The sequence below is a fragment of the Opisthocomus hoazin genome, chromosome 1 (assembly GCF_030867145.1).
Source record: "Opisthocomus hoazin isolate bOpiHoa1 chromosome 1, bOpiHoa1.hap1, whole genome shotgun sequence".
Classification (NCBI taxonomy): Eukaryota; Metazoa; Chordata; class Aves; order Opisthocomiformes; family Opisthocomidae; genus Opisthocomus; species Opisthocomus hoazin.
Window position 1 is genome coordinate 149,689,569 of NC_134414.1, and position 19,277 is coordinate 149,708,845.

Sequence of the window (19,277 nt, forward strand, 5' to 3'; positions counted from 1 at the left end):
GTCGTTACCAAGATTTCATTGGAAACATCCTGGGACAAATACATTCTTTGGGATGTCAGTGGATTTTGCTTCAGGGCTCTTCTGTAGCACTTCTTTTTTATGTACTATTTACTTCTTACTGAAATTTCATTCCTGCCCTGCAGCCTCCAGCCATACCAGCCCCGGGCTTCACACACAGCTCTGCCAGTGCCCTCATTCCTCCCTGGAAGAAGGGAAGAACTTTAGCATGCTGCTATCTTTTTGCTGTCTATCTGTTCCCATTCAAGTTCAGAGGCAGCCAGCCTGATGACCATTCAGAGATGCAGAGCCGTGGGGAGTGTTTCTGAAATCAGACAGAACTCAGATTGCTTTTTGTCCCACTAGTTTAGGCTTGAACTCAAAACCCTGTTGATTTTGGAGAACTGAATATGCTCCCAGATCAGTGACATACAGTGCTTTAAACCTGCGGATTATCGGCAGTGTGATTGCTAGGTTAAAGGCCACTCTGTGCCTGTTGCATCGGACTGTGCACTGAGCGGGTGGATGCTAAGCACACGCACGGGGACTGTGCCAAAGTAAATCCAGGGGATTGCTTCAGCTGGCAGCAAAGAGTAGGTGGATGGCAAATTCACCCAATATTGTGTGCTTTTAGTTATGCTGTGCAAAAACACAGTAGGCACCAGGGCAGGATGAGGATATCCACCTTCAAATGAGGTTGCAGCTAGAGAGCAAATGCATCCAAACCCTGTTCGCTTCACTGCTGCGACCCAGGAGAAGGAAACACAGGGCTGCAGTGTCTGAGAAGAGTCTGGAGATGGGTGGTGGTGTCAGTGTGGAACTACCTTATGGCTGGAGGAAGCTGGCAGAAGACCAGAATTCTGGCCTGGGGGGATGTAAAGTAGAGATTTGCTAAAATATGTGGGGACTTAAAATGTCTCGCTTTGTTTTGAAAGGTCTCACAGTGGAGCTACGAGAAGAGTTGGCAGTGGGTGGCAGGAGCAGCCTTGGAAAAGTCTCTGTATTCAGGAGGATCAGACATGGCTGAGGTGGATGGGTGGACAGAGGTAGTGACGCAGGGAATGGAGGTGAATTGAAAGGTTTTTACTCCAAGCTCTGACTGAATACCTGATGAGGAGAAGATCACTAATGATGCACAGAGAGAGTAGTGAGGATACTTCTTACAAGCTGAGGACAGTGGCTGGTGTGCGGCTTTGGCTCTCTTTGGATGCTACAGCCAGGATCCAGACCAGCAACAGCCAAGATGAGTTTTCCTCCTAAGTCCCCTTCAGCTTGGGTTAGAGGCCACCCACCCCCCATCTTCTCCGCAGTGCTCTGGCACCCCATGGCCTGGAATACCGCCTGAATGTAGATGTGGGTGGAGAACTGTGCTGTGTGGCCTTTACTCTGCTGTCGGTGGAAGCAAGTAAATATTAGCTAATGTCATTAGTCTGGAAGAGATACTATCTCCATAGATCAGCTCCCTGACTCTTTGGACTTAGGAGCATCTGAGGAGGGTATTTAGGATTGCTCCAGCCCATCAGCACAGGCAGTTCTCTCCTCCTGTGTGGATCTTGTCAGCTGTCTGTCCCAGACCAAGCAATGGGAGCACCAGTGCTCCTCTTAGCCCTGACCCTATTCCCAGTCGCAGCTGCAGCGAGCCTGGAACCGTGAGATTATCTCGTTTTGATTTTGGGGGGCTTGGTGGAAGGGTGGTGCTGAGGTGCTGCACTGTTTAACCATCATGAAGATGAACGGTGGGGGCCTTGTTCTGAGGGAGGCTGAGCTGAAGGAGCTCCTGCCAAGCCCCATTGCAGTGCGGGGTGTCGAGCACCATGTAGATGAAGCACCTGGCGTTCGCTTGTGCAGGCACTGCTCTGCACACACCGCAAAGCTGCAGAAGCTGCAAGCTTTGCCTCTGCTCGCCCTGTGCTGGAGGGGGTGAAATCTGGTGTGAGGGCTGCAGCCACTGGGTCTTTGGCTTCGTTCCTCACACAGCCTTGCTCTGTGGGCTTGCAATCGGAGTATTGTACACTGGGCAGCAGTGTCCTGGCTGGTGGCAAGTGTTAAAGATTTTATTCTCACACAAGTGGGTTGCACTAGGTATTGCTTTATTCACAACTCAGAGCTGGGCCATCACCTCAGTGAGTGGCCAAGCTGAACTTGCTAGACCAGTTGATATACATTTATTAAACCGATTACATCAAGTCTAGAATCTTCATAAGTTTCTAAGCAACCGTTCTGTTCCTTTCAGTGCATCATTTATTAAGTTCTTTCTATTCTTCTGTCTTTGTAGAATTCTCCCTCGCTGGTTTCAGGCCTTGCTTGGTTTCAGGGTCGTCTTGGAGTCGTCGTCTGTCCTTCATCTTCTTTTGTGAATTCTGTTTGATACAATCCATACAATTGATTTCTATCCCCATTGCAAACATATCGATTGTATGGTTTCTTAACACAGCTGTGTTTACACCATTGAATCTGTTCTAGTTCTGTGATTTTATTCTATTCTATAATCAATGTTCTTTATAATCAATCTCTAACAACAAGGTGGTAACAGACAGACATCAGGATCTCTCTACTTCTACACCAGGCATGTTGCGTCTTTCTGGTATGGAAAGGGAGCTGCAATGAGTTGCTACACTTCAGGCCTCCAGACATTTCTAACCCTGGGTCTACCTCTTTGTGAAAGCACCAGAGATGAATTCTGACCTGCCCATCTCAGCCTCTGAATAGTTTTTGAATGTCTCCTGCTCTCTTCTAGTCACTATATGGTAGTGTTCCCTGCTGTCATGCACCATTCCCGAGAGGAGAAGCTCTGCATTCACCTCAGCTCCCTGCCTGAGGCCGTCCACCTCGCTGTTACCTTGGAGGCGACAACCCAGAATCACACACTGGTGAAACAGGACGTGGAGAAGCCAGGCACTTTTCAGTGCATCCCCTTCCAGGTGAGTGTAGCTGTGGCTGCTGATATGGCAGCGGATACTCTCACCTTCACTTCAGACAGGAGCCAGCGCTTCTCTGGGTACACTGTCCTTTGCCTGGCCATGAGTTGCAAGCAGGTTAAGTGTATTTCCCTGCCAATGCCAGGCAAAATACAGCAGTGTCCTGGTGCCTAGCAAAGTAGGGAATCTTTCCAGTGTAGACAAACACCTGTTCTTTTGACCTGTATCAGCCCATTTCATCCTACTTAAAAGCTGTTGGAAAACTTTGGCTTTTAGTTTGCTCAGTGTTTATTCCTTAAAAATGCTTGTATATCACAGTGCAAGTGAATGCATTGGGAATACATTATTTACATCCCCGCTTCCTCAGAAGCCTGCCCCTCCAGCCCCAAGCGGACCCTTCTGCCCTAACGCTGCACCTGTACTGCAAGGCGTAGTTGCAGCCTGCATAGACATTGAGCTTGCTTTAATCTAGCTGTGATGGGTGGTGATGGCGCTGAACCCACAATGAGCTGAATTTCACCTAGCCAGTCTGAATATTTCTTGGGTGGCTTGGGTTTCTGTTGGCTTGGCTTTCTGTCATTGCAACTTTGCTGTTCTAGTTAGCTTTACTAGACACTCTGAGGCTGGGGCAAGACTACAGGACCTTCAGTTACATTTCTGGAGAGCCACGGAGATGTGTCTGGTACTAAGGCTCTACAAAATGCCCCTGTCTTCCTCAGCACTGTACAAAGTTGCTGCGCCTATGCCCTGATTGTCCTGCAGATTCACCAGAGCTCAAGGAGGGACTGTAGCCACTTCTGGTTCTTGCATCAACAAGACAATGATTAACTAAATGTTGGTGCCAGCCCTTAGGAGAGAGCAAGTCCTGGCTCTGGAAAGCCAAGGAAGTCTGCCGTTCACAAAAAGAACCTTTCTCTTTGGTCTTTGTGATACTGAGGTGTCCTGGTTTTGCCTGATCAGTATCTCATCTCCTGTTACTGTCTTGGTCAGCTCCAGATCTGACTTACCTATGGTTTTTCTTGGTTTCATAAAACAATCTCGCATTTATGTGAAGTGGGAGCATGACAGGTCAGTTGGTTCACTCTTAGGTTTGTGAACAAGAGACAGGTAGTGACTGCTTCTTCTCTCTGTGATGACAAGCAGGTGAGAGACAGAGTCATACAGTGGAATTTGGACTCTGAAGTTTGGGGATTTTTTAGCAGTGAGATGATGTCTCACATCTGGGATAAGATGTAAAGTATCTGACAAATTTGTTTTCCATTTCCTTGTATCATTCAACCTAGGTACCTGAGTTCATTCCCGGGAAAAGAGATGACTCCACATCACACGTAAGATACCTCTCTTGGCTGCCTCTCCTCTTACAAACTAGAGGGCTTTTGTCTCTCCTGCATCTGAGCCATGTTAATGTTGGAGATGCAGGGTGGGAAAGATAGTAAAGGGGAGAAAGAAATATGGAAAGAGGCAACTGTGACAAGGAGAAAGGCAGAGAAAAGAGAATGAGGAAGTTGGGGAGCACAAAGACTATGACTAGGGAAAGGAGAGAGCTAAATCAATGGAGGGGAAGGGAGGAGAGGGAAGCTGGAGATTTTGGTAGGACGGGTGGCTCTGCTTCTCCTTCAAGCTACTTGCAGTCTCAGGAAGTTTGTTTTTTCTAACCTGACAGCCAGAGAAGGTGGTTTTTCTGTATGTCCTGATTCGCAGCGGGGACAATGTGCTCTTTGAGGGTCGCAAGAAGGTTCTAGTCAAGCCCCAGAAGAATGTAATTCTGGTAGAGACAGACAAGGGCTTATACAAACCTGGAGAAACAGGTAAGGCAAGAAGGTCGCATATGGAAATGGGGAGGGAAGGATCAAGGTAGCAGCCACATCTAGGGGGAAGATTTCACCAAGTGCAGCAAGCTAAGCTTGTTGGAGATGGAAGCAAACAGATCTCTACCATCAGATGTTTCCTGGAATAGTATGAGTCAGGATGTTCCCTTCTGAGCTGTGCTGTACCAAATGCCCAGCCTGCTGCTCCTGGGTGTTGTTTTGGTGAAGGATCTTTAGTGAGACCCAAAAGCAAAGCCAGGACTCTCCAGGACACTGGACAATCTCTTGTTGTTTTTTCAAGACTGTTTTTAATCTTTGAATAAAGCCTAGAGTGACAGTTCCAAGCTGTGTAAATACAGAGAGTTACTCCACAGTCTTCACAATATGAACAGACTGCAGACAGACCCACACCACTGTTGAACTCATCATTGTAATCTTTCCAGGTAAAGGCAGCAAGTTTCTACAGTCCACAACTGCATATAAATCTCCCAGACAAAGTCCTCTGGGGGGAGGGGATGCTGGGAGGGCTATCTGGGGAAAGACCTGAATAGCTCTGAGGTAAACAAGGAGACATGAATACTGAGCACAGAAAAGAAGCAGCAGGCTTGTGCAAGGACATGTTGCAGCCAGAATACTTTACTATCATTTTCTTTGTATCTCCAGTGCAATTTCGAATTGTGAACCTTGACGAGGACCTTAAGGTCATTAAAAAAGAAGTGAGTATCACCTTGCGCTTTTCTAGAAGTAGGAGTCTCAGCATGAGACACACTGAGAAGCTCATGAAAGAGACATCTCCCTTTGTGTCTGTTAAACCATAAGAACAAATGATCTTTGAAGGGAAACCACTCATCTGCTGGTCCCATGGAGAAAGACCACAGTGTAAGCTAGCGCAGAGCGAGGAGGAGACCTAGTGTGGGGTCTGGATGGGGCAGAAGTTTCTGGTCAAGGGCTGATGTCAGGCAATGTTATTAATGCTTGTTCACATGGATGCTGTTTTGCTCTGTATAAAACTGAGCTTGTGTTTCTCTTGTTTCCACAGTATTCCCAGATATGGCTGCAGGTAAGTGACAAAGAACTGACCAAAGGAAGATGTCTGTCTCTTCTACTGTGCCCTTTCACTCCTGGACAGAGTCGTGCCACAAATGTAGCCGCATAAGATTGTGATTATGGTTATCGTTCAGGTGCAGCTGAAGTCTCTTCTACTTGGTCAGCCAGGGTTCTTCATCAGCACCTCTGTGATGCACATAGCTGAGCTAGAGGCAGGACAGCAATGAACTTCTACCCAACACCTTGTCTGCACAAAGCACAAAGCTAAGTGCTCAGCAGATGCAGCACAGTGGCTAGTCCTTCCCATGGTGTTACGGTGTTACCAATTCCCAGTAGCTTTACTGTTCTTGGCAGCCTTTGCATTTCCAAAGTTCAGTAAAAGGATACTGGAGGGAGGAAAACGAACCTTGCTGGGTGATCTGGCATCCTCTCTACTGGGGCAAGGGTAAGCCCTTGTCATGTGCTCTTGTGCCTGAGTATGGCTGGACCTGCCAAGTATCCATGCTTTCAGCGTGACTTGGTGGCTCTGCATGTCCTTTCCCAAATAGGATCCTGAAAATAACCGTATTGCTGAATGGCTGGATGTAAAGTCAAGACATGGCATTGTGGATCTATCCTTCCCCCTGGCCTCTGAAGCACACCTTGGGGATTATACCATCTCAGTGCAACAAGACATGGCTAAAAAAACCTTCACTGTTGCTGAATATGGTGAGACTTGGACAACAGAGGTGAGGGAAAAGCAGTGTGGGCAGCTGGAGAAGAGAGCAGGGCGATGAGGCCATGTTCATCAGACCTTTTCGCCAGGGGAACGGCAGACTGGGGACAGGGACAGACGGGTTTGTGCACACATCTCACGCTGGGCTGGAGGTTCTGCAGCTGCATAGGGTATGAAGCAGAGGATGTCAGCAGAGGCTGGGGTCTGACATCTCGTTCTAGCTGTGGCTGGGCCCTGTGATCAGCATTTTCTGCTGCTCATTGTCACCCTCTTCTAAGCTAGGTTTACTAACCACTCCAGTCAGCTGCTATAATAGGAAGCAGTATCACGTCTTAGTCCCATTCTGATGTGGTGAGGTAGGTAAGGACAATGCCCTGTGCCATTTAAAATGTTAATGGCTGACTGAGCCGGAGTAGAAAGAAGATCCATCTGCAATTGCAGCAGCAAGTAGAGGGTGGTGTGGCTGGAGGGAGCAGCCCCTGTTGCAGCATGGTGGTGAATAACTGGGGACATTACCGATTTTCCCCCCATCTGGACTGCAGCTGTAACAGGACTTAGTCAAAGTCCATACTCTGTATTGCTTTTTTTCCTCCATCCTTATCTTCCTCTCTTCTATGCAGTGCTGACAAAATTTGAACTAGATATTGAGCACCCTCCATTTATCACTACAGTGGATGAGGAATTTCAGCTGAAGGCCTGTGGCAAGTGAGTACCTGATACCGTTGTTATCGCTGGCCTTTGACTCCACACTCACCCCCAGATTGCCCATAGCCGAGAAGTGGCCTTCCAAGTGTGATGTGCCTGCATTACCCCGTCTTTGGGGGAGACAGATCACTCTCTGGAATGGGCTCCTTCTCGCACCTGGTCATTTACTGTGAGGCTGAAGGACACTAAGGATGCTGGGCATAATGGGTGGAGAGGGATGCAAACTGATCTTAAGGCATGAGCTGAAGTTCCTGAGCTGACAAGGTGCAAAGCACTCCCAAGCTCCCCTTCCCCTCGATGAGGGTGGGTCAATATTTTGGCTGAAGCAGCCAGACTTCAGGTGGATGTTTCTTCCCTTTGACACAGGTATACCTATGGGAAGCCTGTTCAAGGGAAAATAGATATTGCTTTTATCACACTATCAGAGTTGTTGGAAGGCAATTTAACAACTTCTACTGAGACAAGGAAGCAAAGCAGCCAGGTAGGTGAACAAATAGAAGAGTGGAAAGAATAACCTGCTGGAAATGTATGTCTGTCTGCTTAACTTGCCTCAATGCACCTCTGACGTGCGCCAACATGTTTAGTCTGGTGTCTTCCCACTTGCTAGACCTGATCAGACCATTGAATCCTCTTCCTGTGACTCCATTGCTTGAACTGTTGCTCTAGCTGCCCATATCTGACTCGGTGTTTCAGGGCAAGGTGTAAGCTCTGTGTAAGTAATGATGCCTGGGGCCTTTCCCAAGGGTCTGTATCGTATTGTATGCAATCAGATCACTGGTCTGTTCAGTCCTGTGACTGCTCCTCCCACCAACAAATGGGCTTTCAGAGCATCAGATGGTCTGTGGCTTCATGTCCTGTTTCTTGCTATATCCACGCAGTTAATGGATCATCTTAAGCTTGCTAGTGTCCTGTTTGAGGTTGTGTCCCGTGCTGGTTACACTTTCTGCCCATTTGTGTTCACTATAGGTTTGTGGTTAAGCTCCACACTTGGTTTTTCCCATGGCTTTCAGATGCAGCTCATTCAGCCTGTAAGTCACAAGAAAACATTTCTGAATGTCAGACCAGCCAGCAACAAGCCAGAATAGAAAAATCCAGCTGGATCTCTGCATCTTTCAAAATGCACCCAGTAGCAAAATGCCTCCAGCTGGAATGCTGTACGGTCTTAGCTGTGCAAAACAACAAGTGAAGAGCAGTTCCCTCTCACATGACATGGCAGAGGCCCTGCAAGGTTCTATGGAGAGCTTAACAGGCACAACTAGAAACACTTTGTCCACCTCCCCTCTCTGGCAGACTGGCTGTACCTAGTCTCTGCCTTACTGCTCGGCAAAGCTCTTGCAATCTGTAACTGTCTGGATGCCCTTGTTTAACACGGCCACGTCACAGAGGTGGTCATGACTGGAAAGCCACGCTGTAAGGTTTTATTCATCCGGGCCATATAGTTTCATGGAGAAGGTTACCTTCAGCTCAGGTAAAGACACTCATGCTCTTGCAGCTGTAGGATCTGGGCTTAAACCAGTCTCCTGGGTTTGTCTGTGACAAAATTAACCCTTACATGATTTTGCTGAAGCACTTTTTTCTGCCACTTTTTTGGTGACTGTTTAATCCAAGCATGTTGATTTTCTTCTCTGGCTAAGGTATCCATGATGGGTTTCTGCAGTTATAGGTTTTCGAGCTTCCATCTGTTCCACAAGTATTTGGAAACCCTTCTTTAGGATTGCCCAGCATCTATGGAACAGTTCATCTTCCACCACATCATGCTCTTTCTCTCTGTTCATATCTATCTTTCTGCAGACAAACAAGAATGGCTGCGCTACTTTTACAGTGAAGACAGAGACCCTGGAAGCTGACAGCTACATAGCTGTGGTGGGACAAATGGTGGAAGATGGAACAGGTACTGGGGAATATGTGAAGCATTCTCATCCTTGAAGGCAACTTCTTTGGTTTTGGCCTTTCTGCAGCAGTTGAATTCCTTTTGAAAAAGTAACTTGAGGTTTCCCAAGTCTTTTGACGTGATAATGGTCACTAGATAATTCTAGTAACTCTTCCATCAATTATTACCAGATTTCCTAATCCTCTCGAGCCTTCATCTCCACTAGCACGTATGTAACATTTTAGCCATTGCCTGGACATAACGGTGTTCCTCAGCCAGTTGCAAAGCCCTGGATAGCCACGGAAAACTCTGCAACAAGCCCTTGCAGTCCTTGCTAACTGTAGTGCACCATCCTGATAGGCAGTCTCTACCCACAGTCTCTTGTCCTCTCTTTTCCTGAGCCTGAGGCAGGGCTGCTTATGCATGCTCCTGCTGCAAGGAATGCCATTCTGCTTCCTTCTAGTCTGACACAATACTGACTATAAGAAGGTAGGTTTTCAGTATCAGTGTTAATGTGCACCTAGATCTGACAGCTGGAGGTGTCCATTGTTCAAACTGCCGCACTATGAGTGGGGTCCTTCAGGCCACTTTTAAGCATCTACAGTGTAGCTGTCTGTAACTAAACACACATCTAATTTCTCTTTATCTTCTTCAATAGAGAGAAATAAGTATAGGGTACCATGCACCATGTTACAAAGCAGAGGGCCCAGAAAGGTTGAGGGAATCATATCCTAGAAGAACGTATTTTGTCTCCCAAATTTGGAGTTTGTAGATGTTGTAGGTAGTGTTGAAGCATCTTCTTGGGTTCCGCTTCCCTAAGAGCACTGCTAGGGTTTAACAGATTTCTCATCTCTCCTCCCAGGAGCAAATACTGTGGAGAAGGCTGTAATTCCTATTGCGTCGAGAACGAAGTCTATAGAGTTTATCAACCTCCATTTATTCTACAAACGTGGACTACCATACACAGGGAAGGTAACACCCATGGATGCCTTCTTTGCCGAGCATACTGCATAGGTCTAATCATCTGTAGGCAGAAAGCAATAATCTCCAGGAAAGTAAGTGCTGCTTTGCTGGTACCCAGCAACTACGAGGGAAGCCTCCTGCAGAAGCAATTTCTTCTCCCCATCCTAACCTATTATATTCCCTGGACAGGAGTTTTGGGGCCAGTTGCAGTCTCTAGAGGCTTCCCCAGGAGCAGCTCCTGAAACTAGTCTGTGCAGTAAAAGGCATATGTTATGGGGGTGGCATCGGCAGGGAAATAACATTACTTTTGGACAAATGCTCATGGTAGCTTGGCAGAAATCACTGAAGCCTTGTACATCAGTTCACTGGCAGTCATTTCTGACTCAAGTCCCCTGGGTGATGCTAGGACTGCTGTCACATTGGGACTACAAATGCTTTCACCTGGGCCAGTATAACCCAAACATGAAGGAGGGCAAGGAACAGCAAGTATTAAGTTTGCTGGAGACAAGACTGTTTCTGATTGTCAAGGATCCTGCATCATTGTCCAAGAAAAACCTCAGGATGTGAGGAAATCACCTTTTTTCCCCCAATACACTTGGCTGCACTACCATTGATATCTAGTCCTGAACAGCTGCACATTGTTGGTTTTGTGTATTTATTGGACTTTTATTTGGATCCTTCCAACCTGTCTGAAACCTAGAAGGTCTGAGAAAGCCCAGTGATAGAAACAACCAATATTAAGTACTGGCAGTGCCTTGGAGCGTGCCACAATGAGGTAGTAACTTCCTCCCCTTCTCTGCAGATGTTCTGCCACAGTGGCAATTCTCCCCTCAGAAATGAAACAGTCTACCTAACAGTTGACATCAATAATGAGGAGACACACCTGTCATTCCTCACAGATGAGAATGGGGAAGTCCACTTCTCGCTGGATACCACCAGCTGGAACAGCACACTGGTTTCTCTGAAGGTGAGCATCAGCTACAGACAAATGAGGATAAGCTGAAGGTAGACTGAGAAAACGGATAGAAAGTGGAAGAAATCTGAGGTTTCAGAGCACAGCCCTCTGGCTCCTGATCTCATTTGACTGTATCTGTAGAAGTGTCTTTAATTACTCTCTAGTGTCGTCTCCTCAGGGAAACTGGAGGCTGTGCTGCAACAGTTCAGTCAAATGGCCACCAAGGTGCTCTGCTGTCCTGAGCTGGAGCGTGATCCTAGTCTTTTGTATCCCCTCTCACCTTCCTTTGGCTCCACTAAAATAGTCTGTTGATCTGAACACTTCCTCAGAGGAAATTTTCTCTTTCTCCACTGGGGACACATTGAACTAGCAGGTGATGCCTGTCTTTGTTGAAGTCTGTTTCCAGTGGCTGCCCTCACCCTGCAGAAGCACATAGCTTGTCCAGGCTCAGCTTGGAAGGTAGCTCTTGACTGCCCTTTCAATACCAGACCTTAAAGCACTCGGTGGCTTCCCCTTACAACTCCTGATCCTACACCTGAAGCTTGTTGTTACCCATCTTCCTACTATCTGCTTTCCTGCCACTGATATGGGATTCATGCCCAAGAAGCACAATCTCCTATTGCCACCCATTTCTCAGAGACTGGAACTATTTTTCCAGATATTTTACCCTGAGACTCCAGTCTACCCCCATCTACCCATGGTGAGGTTCCCTAATTTTCCTTGGGCTGGGTTTGGTGATCGGAGGGTCTGTAATCTGGGAGCTAGATTTCTGACCCCAATGAGCCTGAAGACAGGCTCTAATTCTTGTTCCTAGGCCCATGGCTAATGCCCACAGAGCCCTAAATCCTCTGCAGAGAAGTAGAGCTTCACCATACAAAAGCTAGTTTGGTGCCTGTTGTGCTTCAGGGCATCTGACCAGAAATGCAAACTGAAAACAGTGAGGTGCTGTGTTGGGGTTAAAGTCTGATGTGGAGTGTGTCCCTATGGAAAGATGGAGGAAAGAAGGAAAAATGAGACTGTGGGCAGACTTACTAGACTTAGATTTTTGCTAAAACTTTGGAAGAGAAAGTCTCATAAGAGACTTTAAAATGCCATTTAAACAAAAGAATATTTTCAGCATAAGAATGTGTGGTCTGTCATCAGCTCAGGTAATAACTTAGTGCTTACAGCAGGTGTACAAGCTCCCTTCTGTCACTTGGTACTTCTTGCCAACTCATGTTTTGTGCTCTTAAGGGTACCTACAATCTTGGAAATGATGATAATCAGGATTCTTCTGAAAGTCACACAGAAGTTGAGGATAGCTTCCACTGGCTGAAACTTTTCTACTCCGAGAGCAACAGCTTCCTTGAGATCAAGGCCAGGGATGATGTGATACCCTGTGATCAAGAGCAGGAAGTGCAGGTGGATTATATCCTTGACGGGAACAAACTCAGCTCTGAAGGAGACCACATTGATTTCTACTACTTGGTGAGCACAGAAGACAACTGAATCTCAGGGCGAGATGATGCTTACTGGTATTTTACCCTTTTCACATAGCACGTAGACACTCATGGGAAAGGGTAAGATACTCCCAGGCCAGTATAAGTCAGTCTGTGAGTTCCATTCTGCCCAAACATCCTTGTTTTCCAGTTTCTGGACCTGCTCCTAGCCCCCAGCTGCTCTGCTTTTTTAGGAGTGCCTTGACCTAAGCTTGGGTGATAAATGCCTGCCAGTCACCCTACTTTCTATTATGTTCACATGGGTGGCAGTGGAGGGCTAGCCTGGTTTCTGCCCAGCAGGTATGCTTCAGACTTCCATCTGTGTCTGGGGCAACCTGTCTATGACCTAGGAGGCAATCTCTGGGGCAGCTGACCTCCTCTGACCTGCATCTTTACAGGAAAAGGCTTGAAATTGCACGGGGCCTTGATGCACTCCAGAGGTATGTAATCCTGTTTTGATGAAGTCCACTTTCAAGAAAGTGAGTCCAAAGCAAGCGTGTGACTACAGCCTAGCTGAGAGGTCGTGAGTATCTTGGTTACTGAGCTGGGCTTATTCATACAGTCAAAGAAGTATTGTATCCTAGTAATGTGAAGATCAGAGTTCACTGAGGCTTAAGAGCAGCTGCTCTTAGCTTCAGATGGACCTCTGGTTTTGCAAGTGGCCACATCTTCTCATTGCCTAACCAACACCTCTCAAGTCCCTCCCCAGCTATGCTATCACCATCTCTGCTGTAGAGCTCTTTAGGTCATGTCCTGCCAGAGGAGCTTCTGTGACATCTGTCAGACATCCTTCTCTCTTCTCTTGTTCTTTTCCTACTCTCCTCATGCCTTCGGAATTCAGGCCCCCTTCTCTTTGCTCTTCAGGTGATATCAAAAGGCAAGATCCTTTCCAGTGGAGAGAAGCAGGTGCCTGTTCTCCAGCACGAGAGTGAGTAGAATGGCATGAATCTAAGTGCCTTGTAATGCAGTTTCTGCCACTGTTATTCTTATCCAGAAGCGGAAGCTATTGAACTAAGTTCCTCATGGTGGTCCACCTCATTAGACCAACACAATCTCGTCTCATATCAGTTCATTGTTATTCTAGGTGACTGTCCTTCTCCTGCCTTGTCTAAGTGATCTAATATCCAAGTTTATGACTTTACTGCTAGCTTGTATCTTTGGAGAAGATATAAAATTTGTGCAGCTTGCCTGTTTACCTAAGGCACAGCAGGGAAGAGGAATATTTTTGCTAACTTTGAGCCAAAGAAGTGGTCAGTATCCTGGGCTTATTGTTAATCTGTGTCAGTGTCTGTTTGGGATGTTATCTACAGGTAGAAATCATTAAATTCCCTCTTTTGATTCTTACTGTGTGTCCTATCCCAATAAGATGATCCAGTTGAATGCCTTCTCCCTCTTCCTTGCTGCTATCCCGTGCAGATCTGCAGGGCTCCTTCTCATTGACGCTGACAATTGGCAATGACTTCCTGCCTGACATCAAGCTTCTAGTGTATGCGGTCTTCTTGGATGGAGAGGTGGTGGCTGATGCGGAAGAGTTTCAAGTAGAAAAGTGCTTTAGACACAAGGTGGGTAGAAGCACAAGGAGTGTGAAAACATCAGTGATGTGCTCTGGCCTGCTGAGGTTCCTGGTCCTTTTTTATCCTCAGCCAAGTGTGGTAAGCTGGATACATGCCCAACCAGATGCCCAGTATTTTTGGCTGGGAAACAAAATAGGTAACCTCCTTCTTCCCTGAATTCCTAGTCCTGCTGTCCCCAATACTGACTGGCAAGCCTTTCCCAAGGAGTAAATCAGGTCCCCTTGAACTCTGTTTTCTACCCCCGTTCCCCATGACTGGCTTGGGAACACGCTGTCCCCCATGCTCTCCCTAACACAAAAGAGAAGCCCACATGCTGAGCTCCCCACAGTAGCTCTGGATCAGAGGGTGGCGGATGTGTGGTGGTAGGGGGATTCTGGCTGGGCTGTACACCCTGCAGCCCCAGGAACCCTCCCAATGGGTTTCCAGAAGGGCCTGTCTCAGCATCTCTGACTCCTTCCCTATCTTATTCTCTGTCTTCCCCTCTGCTGGCCAGACACTGAAGAGTCATAGACACCTAAGAGTCAGAGGGTCCCACTCACCAATGCCAAGCCCCCTGACTCTGTCTTCTTTCACAGGTGGTACTAGACTTCTCACGGAAGGAGGAAGTCCCAGGGTCAAGGGTCAGTTTGGACCTCAAGGCAGCTCCAGGGTCCCTGTGCTCCGTCCAAGCTGTTGATAAGAGTGTTCTCCTGAAGACCAACAATACTCTAACAGCAAACTCAGTGAGTGCAGCCTGCCATGACCAGTGTCTGGCTGCTTCTGTCTCCATGCACTGGTGGGAGGAAGCCCAGAGTCCACCCCAGGACACAGCTGCAGTGTTTGATGACTGCTCTGGCAGTCCCCCTCTTTGGCCTCTTCTGAGCAGTTATGGAGTGATCATGTTCCTCACGCATCAGCCCTGCACTGTGGGCCTCTGCCTGGGGAGGGCTTGTCCTGCCCCACTCAGTGGGTTAGGGGAGGTGAGCTTTTTCAGTTCTCTGCATGGTACCCAGGAGTCACGAAAATGACCCAAGAGGCTTGACTGAAAACAAAGCTTTACTTGGAATTCAGTGAGATCACAAAAGATGGTAACTTTGCAACTTTATAACGACATTACTTTTAATGTGGTGGAGTTAGAATGGATATTGATTTGGCAAAACTTACAAGAAACTGCAAAATATATCAGACTGACAGACTTAGAACAACATTACCCTTATGTGCCTGGAAAGTCAGAGATAGAGAAAGAGAGGGAAACAAAAGGAAAAATAAGAGAAAAGATATCACCACCCTTGGATCCAGCAACGACTTCTGCTAGTGGTCAGGGTCCTCCGGTGGTGAGTGTGTGCCAAGGAGCTTGATTTCAGGGCTGCACAAGCCTGGGTGCTCAGTAGTTTCCGACAAATCAAGCGCACTTTGGCTAACATGCAGTAAACGTACATTGCAAGCAAAAGTTATCGGTACTTTTACAGTTATGCTTAATCACTCTCGTTTCCCATTGGTCCTTACATGTCTTGTCTCTGTTTAAAGGCGCAGCACCCTCCCCTTCTGCTGCACATGTTCGGTGAATAAGGGTCTTTGCTTGGGCCAGGGTCTCCAACTCAGGGGGTGTGATTTTTGGTACTATAATGAGGGTAGTTCAACTAAGGGTACATGAATTCTCAGTTCTGCTGCCAGGTTTGCAGCAGACAGAAAACATTCTGATTAACTCCCCTCCTCAAGGTCCAGCTGCTCCAGCATATCCTTGCTTACAGATACCAAGTGCTTGTTCTTCTGACAGGGAGCCATTCAGTGTCCTCGGCTGAGCAGCTCTGTTGCCCTAAGATGTTCCTTACCTGGAACACTGGCTGCTATTCAGCAGCCATTAGTCAGACTGTTGTGCTTCCTGCTCAAAATGGGTTGGTGAGTTTGGGGAGTCTTGGTGGTCTCACACCACCCCCCCGCAAGACTGGCCACAGCCTCGTGCAAGTGTTTAACTTCCTTGCCCGATTTAAGAGTTTGCTTAATTCAAGGGTCTCTGCCTCTGCTTCTCCAGAGGGATGTTTGAGACAGTTGTTTGCTTTGGTCAGGGGCTGCACAGGGGCGGACGCTGCCTGGCACGGCAGGGAGAGCAGCTTCAGAGAGATGCTGGTGCCTTCAGCTTGGACAAAGAGTGCTTAGCAGCTTTCCTCACATCCACCTGCCTCTCCGCTCACCTGTCCTCCACCCAGCCATGAGGCTAAGCCTTTGAGCCTGAATTTTGCCCCAGCAGGGTTCTCCCATCCCTCTGCCCCAAGCATGGCTGAGTTATAACCATACGACAGATCAGGCTGCCCACCTGAGCAGTTCTCTGCAAAACAGTAGCTCGGGAACAGCACGCAGCGCACGCAGTGGCTGGTGAAAAGTGGCCAGGATTTTGTCGGTACCCAGGTGCATTCTGAGACTCTACAAGGGTTGAAGGAAATTACCTTAAAGCAGCTGTGTGTTTCAGAGGAATGAACTTAAGACTTCAAACAGAAATACTGCAAGAATTGACAACCCTAACATTGCACAATGTATACCAGAGACAATGCACATGTATATGCCTCCTTCAAAGTTGTAAATTAAGTCGTAGCAGGCCAGACTGTTACAAAGAAGCCTCACCAAATCCAGGGGAACTCCATGTTCCATTCCACAGGAATGCTGCTCTACCGCAGAGCACTTGAATCATCTCCTAACAGCTATATAAAGTAGTAACCATTAAATATGTAAGTCAGATGTGCCAATGCCTTGTGCTCAGATGAAATCGTGTGTTTTTATCCTAGTCTTGCACCCCAGAGTTAGAAGGCTTGAACTTTCAGAGGTGAAAGACTGCAGACTAAAAACTACTTGCCTACATCCACTCCTTGGGCTTCATGTCCTTCAGTATAAGTTGGGCCAGTGCCGACTTCCTCAACTGCAAAGCTTTACAAAGCGTAACGGCTGTCTGCGATCCAAATATCTGACCCATAGACAGTTGGCCAGTTCCTTGTGAAGACCTCTGTTTTTCCATTGCAGCTGTATGAGGAGGTCTTTGATGACAGCTTTACGATTGGAGGACGAGGGTTCCCTTATCACCTGGAAGACTTTGAGGCATATCCTTGTCTGCCCCAGCAGTCCAGTCTCAACAAAAAGACTCAGATGGGAGGACCATGGTACCAAAGTGATGCTGACGTCTTTAATCTGTTTAAGGTGAGTCTCTACACTTGCTGCAAACTTTCCCTGAGCCAGCAGTTGCCAGTATGCCATCCTGAATGCCTACAAGAATTTACTCTTAGTAAACTTCAGCTGCCCTGACTTCCACTGCTACAAATCATCTGTGCCTTGTTCTTCACTGTAGGCACCCTCACCTGGGGACTACGGGGAAAGATAAAACTTACGAGTAAGCATAGTGCAAATCATCTGTTTAGAGAAAGACAGTGTAAAATTTAATAGACTTAGTTTAGGCTACAATACCTACAACAAAAGGGGACTGGCAAGAATATCCCAGTCAGACCTAAGCACCTCACCGTATTTTGACTGATTGCTGTTTGGCTATTAGATTATTTGCAAAATTCTTTACTTTGTGTTTCAGAGAGTCTTTTCTTACTTCTCCTATAAGCAGTTTTAATACAAAGAAGTCCTTCACAATTTGGCTTTAAAGCTGTCAAAACAAATGACAAAATAAGCTAATATCTGCTAACAAGCACAATAGCCAGATAAAGATCAATAACATGCCTGCTAACCGAAACCCAAGCAAGTGCTGCTTCTGACAGAATGCTGTTTAAAGAAATATATGCAAGTAAAAGCATCTCAAAATAGGAAAAGAGGGTAACAACACACTGAGAACAACCCAAAACAGATTCTGAGTTGCATGGGCTTCTCAGGCTGACAGAACTCTGGCTTACAAACACAGACCCAATTCCCTCCCAAGGGTACTCTGCTGTCTTCCAGATGCTTAATCCCAGACTATGTCAGATGCTAGTTAAATGAGATCCCACTACATCTCACTTATTAGTGATCCTGTAACATATGACTAACGCCACAGGCATGTACATTCTTCACAGAAATAACGAGGGCTCATACTCTCCAGGAAGGGTTTTGGCACTTCAAGAAGGCTGAAGAGTTCTCAATGACTGCAGACCATTAAATCAAATCAAGGATTGCTAACAGCATCAAATGCGTTCTTTCGGTGTGATGATGTCTTCTGCTCAGTCCATGCACGTGAGGGTGCATTCAGTCCAATATTACACCCTTGTGAAGCATAGGCCCTGAGTCTCATTCAGTCAAAAGGAGAATCCATACTAAATTATGACTGAGTTCCCCATCAGTTTTCTAAGCCAGGACTGGTACTAACCTGTGTAAGAACAGTTGTGAGTGAACAGCCAGTCAGATCTTTCCATCCTAAAACTGTGCAGAGGTTTAAAGCTTAGAATATTTTTCTCTTAAGTTTTTCATGGGACATACACATTTGGCTCATTGTTAGGGTGAGGCATATGAAGGACAGACCTTATTGAAATCTTCTATTCTGAGAAGTAAGAATTGGCCCCAATACTCCCTAGAAGCTGGTTTCCATTCCTCAGCCATTGCCCGGAGTCTGAGCCTGTAAGTCTATGCATGTGTGTATAAACAAGCAGCGTTTTAAAGTGTTTCATCTACCACCAGTCCCCTTATAGTACCTGTTATCATGAGATATTTTCAACATTCATTGTTCCCTTTTATTTATCATTGATTTACTGTATTCGCTGTTTTACCAGAATTTGCGCATGAAAGTATTAACTAATACTAGAATCAAGAAACCAGTCTCCTGCGTACGACCAGACTTTGAGAAGAAGATGTATTCTGGAAAAGACAATGTTGTTGGTAAGGAACGGACATGTCTATCTCTTTGACTGCAGGGCTCTCCTCTCCCCGTTCTGTCCAGCCTGCAACTGAGATGGCTGACTTCCATCCTGCTGTGCTTCTTGTTTGTGAACAAAGCTTGTGACCAGTTCAATGGACCTGATTTATAAATCACAGCTAAAAGCTTGTACCTCTGCCCTTTATTGGCTGTCCCTGTGTTCTGCACACTTCACAGAAAATGTACCATGCTCTCCACCAGCACTTTCACAGATTATTTAAGAGTGTGCAACTCCTTTTGAGCTTGCTGTCTCCCTCTGGATCCAGACCAAACTTGCTGGATCTGTCAGACTAAGCCTCAGGCTAAACTCCATACAACTCTGTCTCCCCAAAGCTGTGTTCCCCATAGATGCAGACACTGTGTCAGATTATCACTGGAACAACAACCCTGTCCGC

At 46.8% G+C, this 19,277-nt stretch overlaps 1 protein-coding gene across 2 annotated transcripts in view; it reads left to right on the forward strand.

Moving 5' to 3' along the window:
* Positions 1-1,438: 1,438 nt before the first annotated feature.
* Positions 1,439-19,277, forward strand: part of LOC104332466 (alpha-2-macroglobulin-like protein 1) — a 32,621-nt gene continuing 14,782 nt past the window's right edge. The window contains exons 1-18 of one of the 2 annotated variants that reach the window (XM_075441391.1): positions 1,439-1,646; positions 2,735-2,918; positions 4,199-4,243; positions 4,579-4,723; positions 5,387-5,439; positions 5,763-5,783; positions 6,319-6,478; positions 7,106-7,190; positions 7,557-7,671; positions 8,982-9,081; positions 9,923-10,032; positions 10,826-10,990; positions 12,212-12,445; positions 13,321-13,384; positions 13,873-14,018; positions 14,606-14,752; positions 17,022-17,195; positions 18,740-18,845. In XM_075441391.1, the coding sequence (XP_075297506.1) occupies positions 1,579-1,646; positions 2,735-2,918; positions 4,199-4,243; positions 4,579-4,723; positions 5,387-5,439; positions 5,763-5,783; positions 6,319-6,478; positions 7,106-7,190; positions 7,557-7,671; positions 8,982-9,081; positions 9,923-10,032; positions 10,826-10,990; positions 12,212-12,445; positions 13,321-13,384; positions 13,873-14,018; positions 14,606-14,752; positions 17,022-17,195; positions 18,740-18,845 (2,122 nt within the window). In that variant the 5' untranslated portion in view covers positions 1,439-1,578. The remainder of the gene's footprint in view (positions 1,647-2,734; positions 2,919-4,198; positions 4,244-4,578; positions 4,724-5,386; positions 5,440-5,762; positions 5,784-6,318; positions 6,479-7,105; positions 7,191-7,556; positions 7,672-8,981; positions 9,082-9,922; positions 10,033-10,825; positions 10,991-12,211; positions 12,446-13,320; positions 13,385-13,872; positions 14,019-14,605; positions 14,753-17,021; positions 17,196-18,739; positions 18,846-19,277) is intronic. The other variant, XM_009937876.2, reaches the window with a different exon arrangement.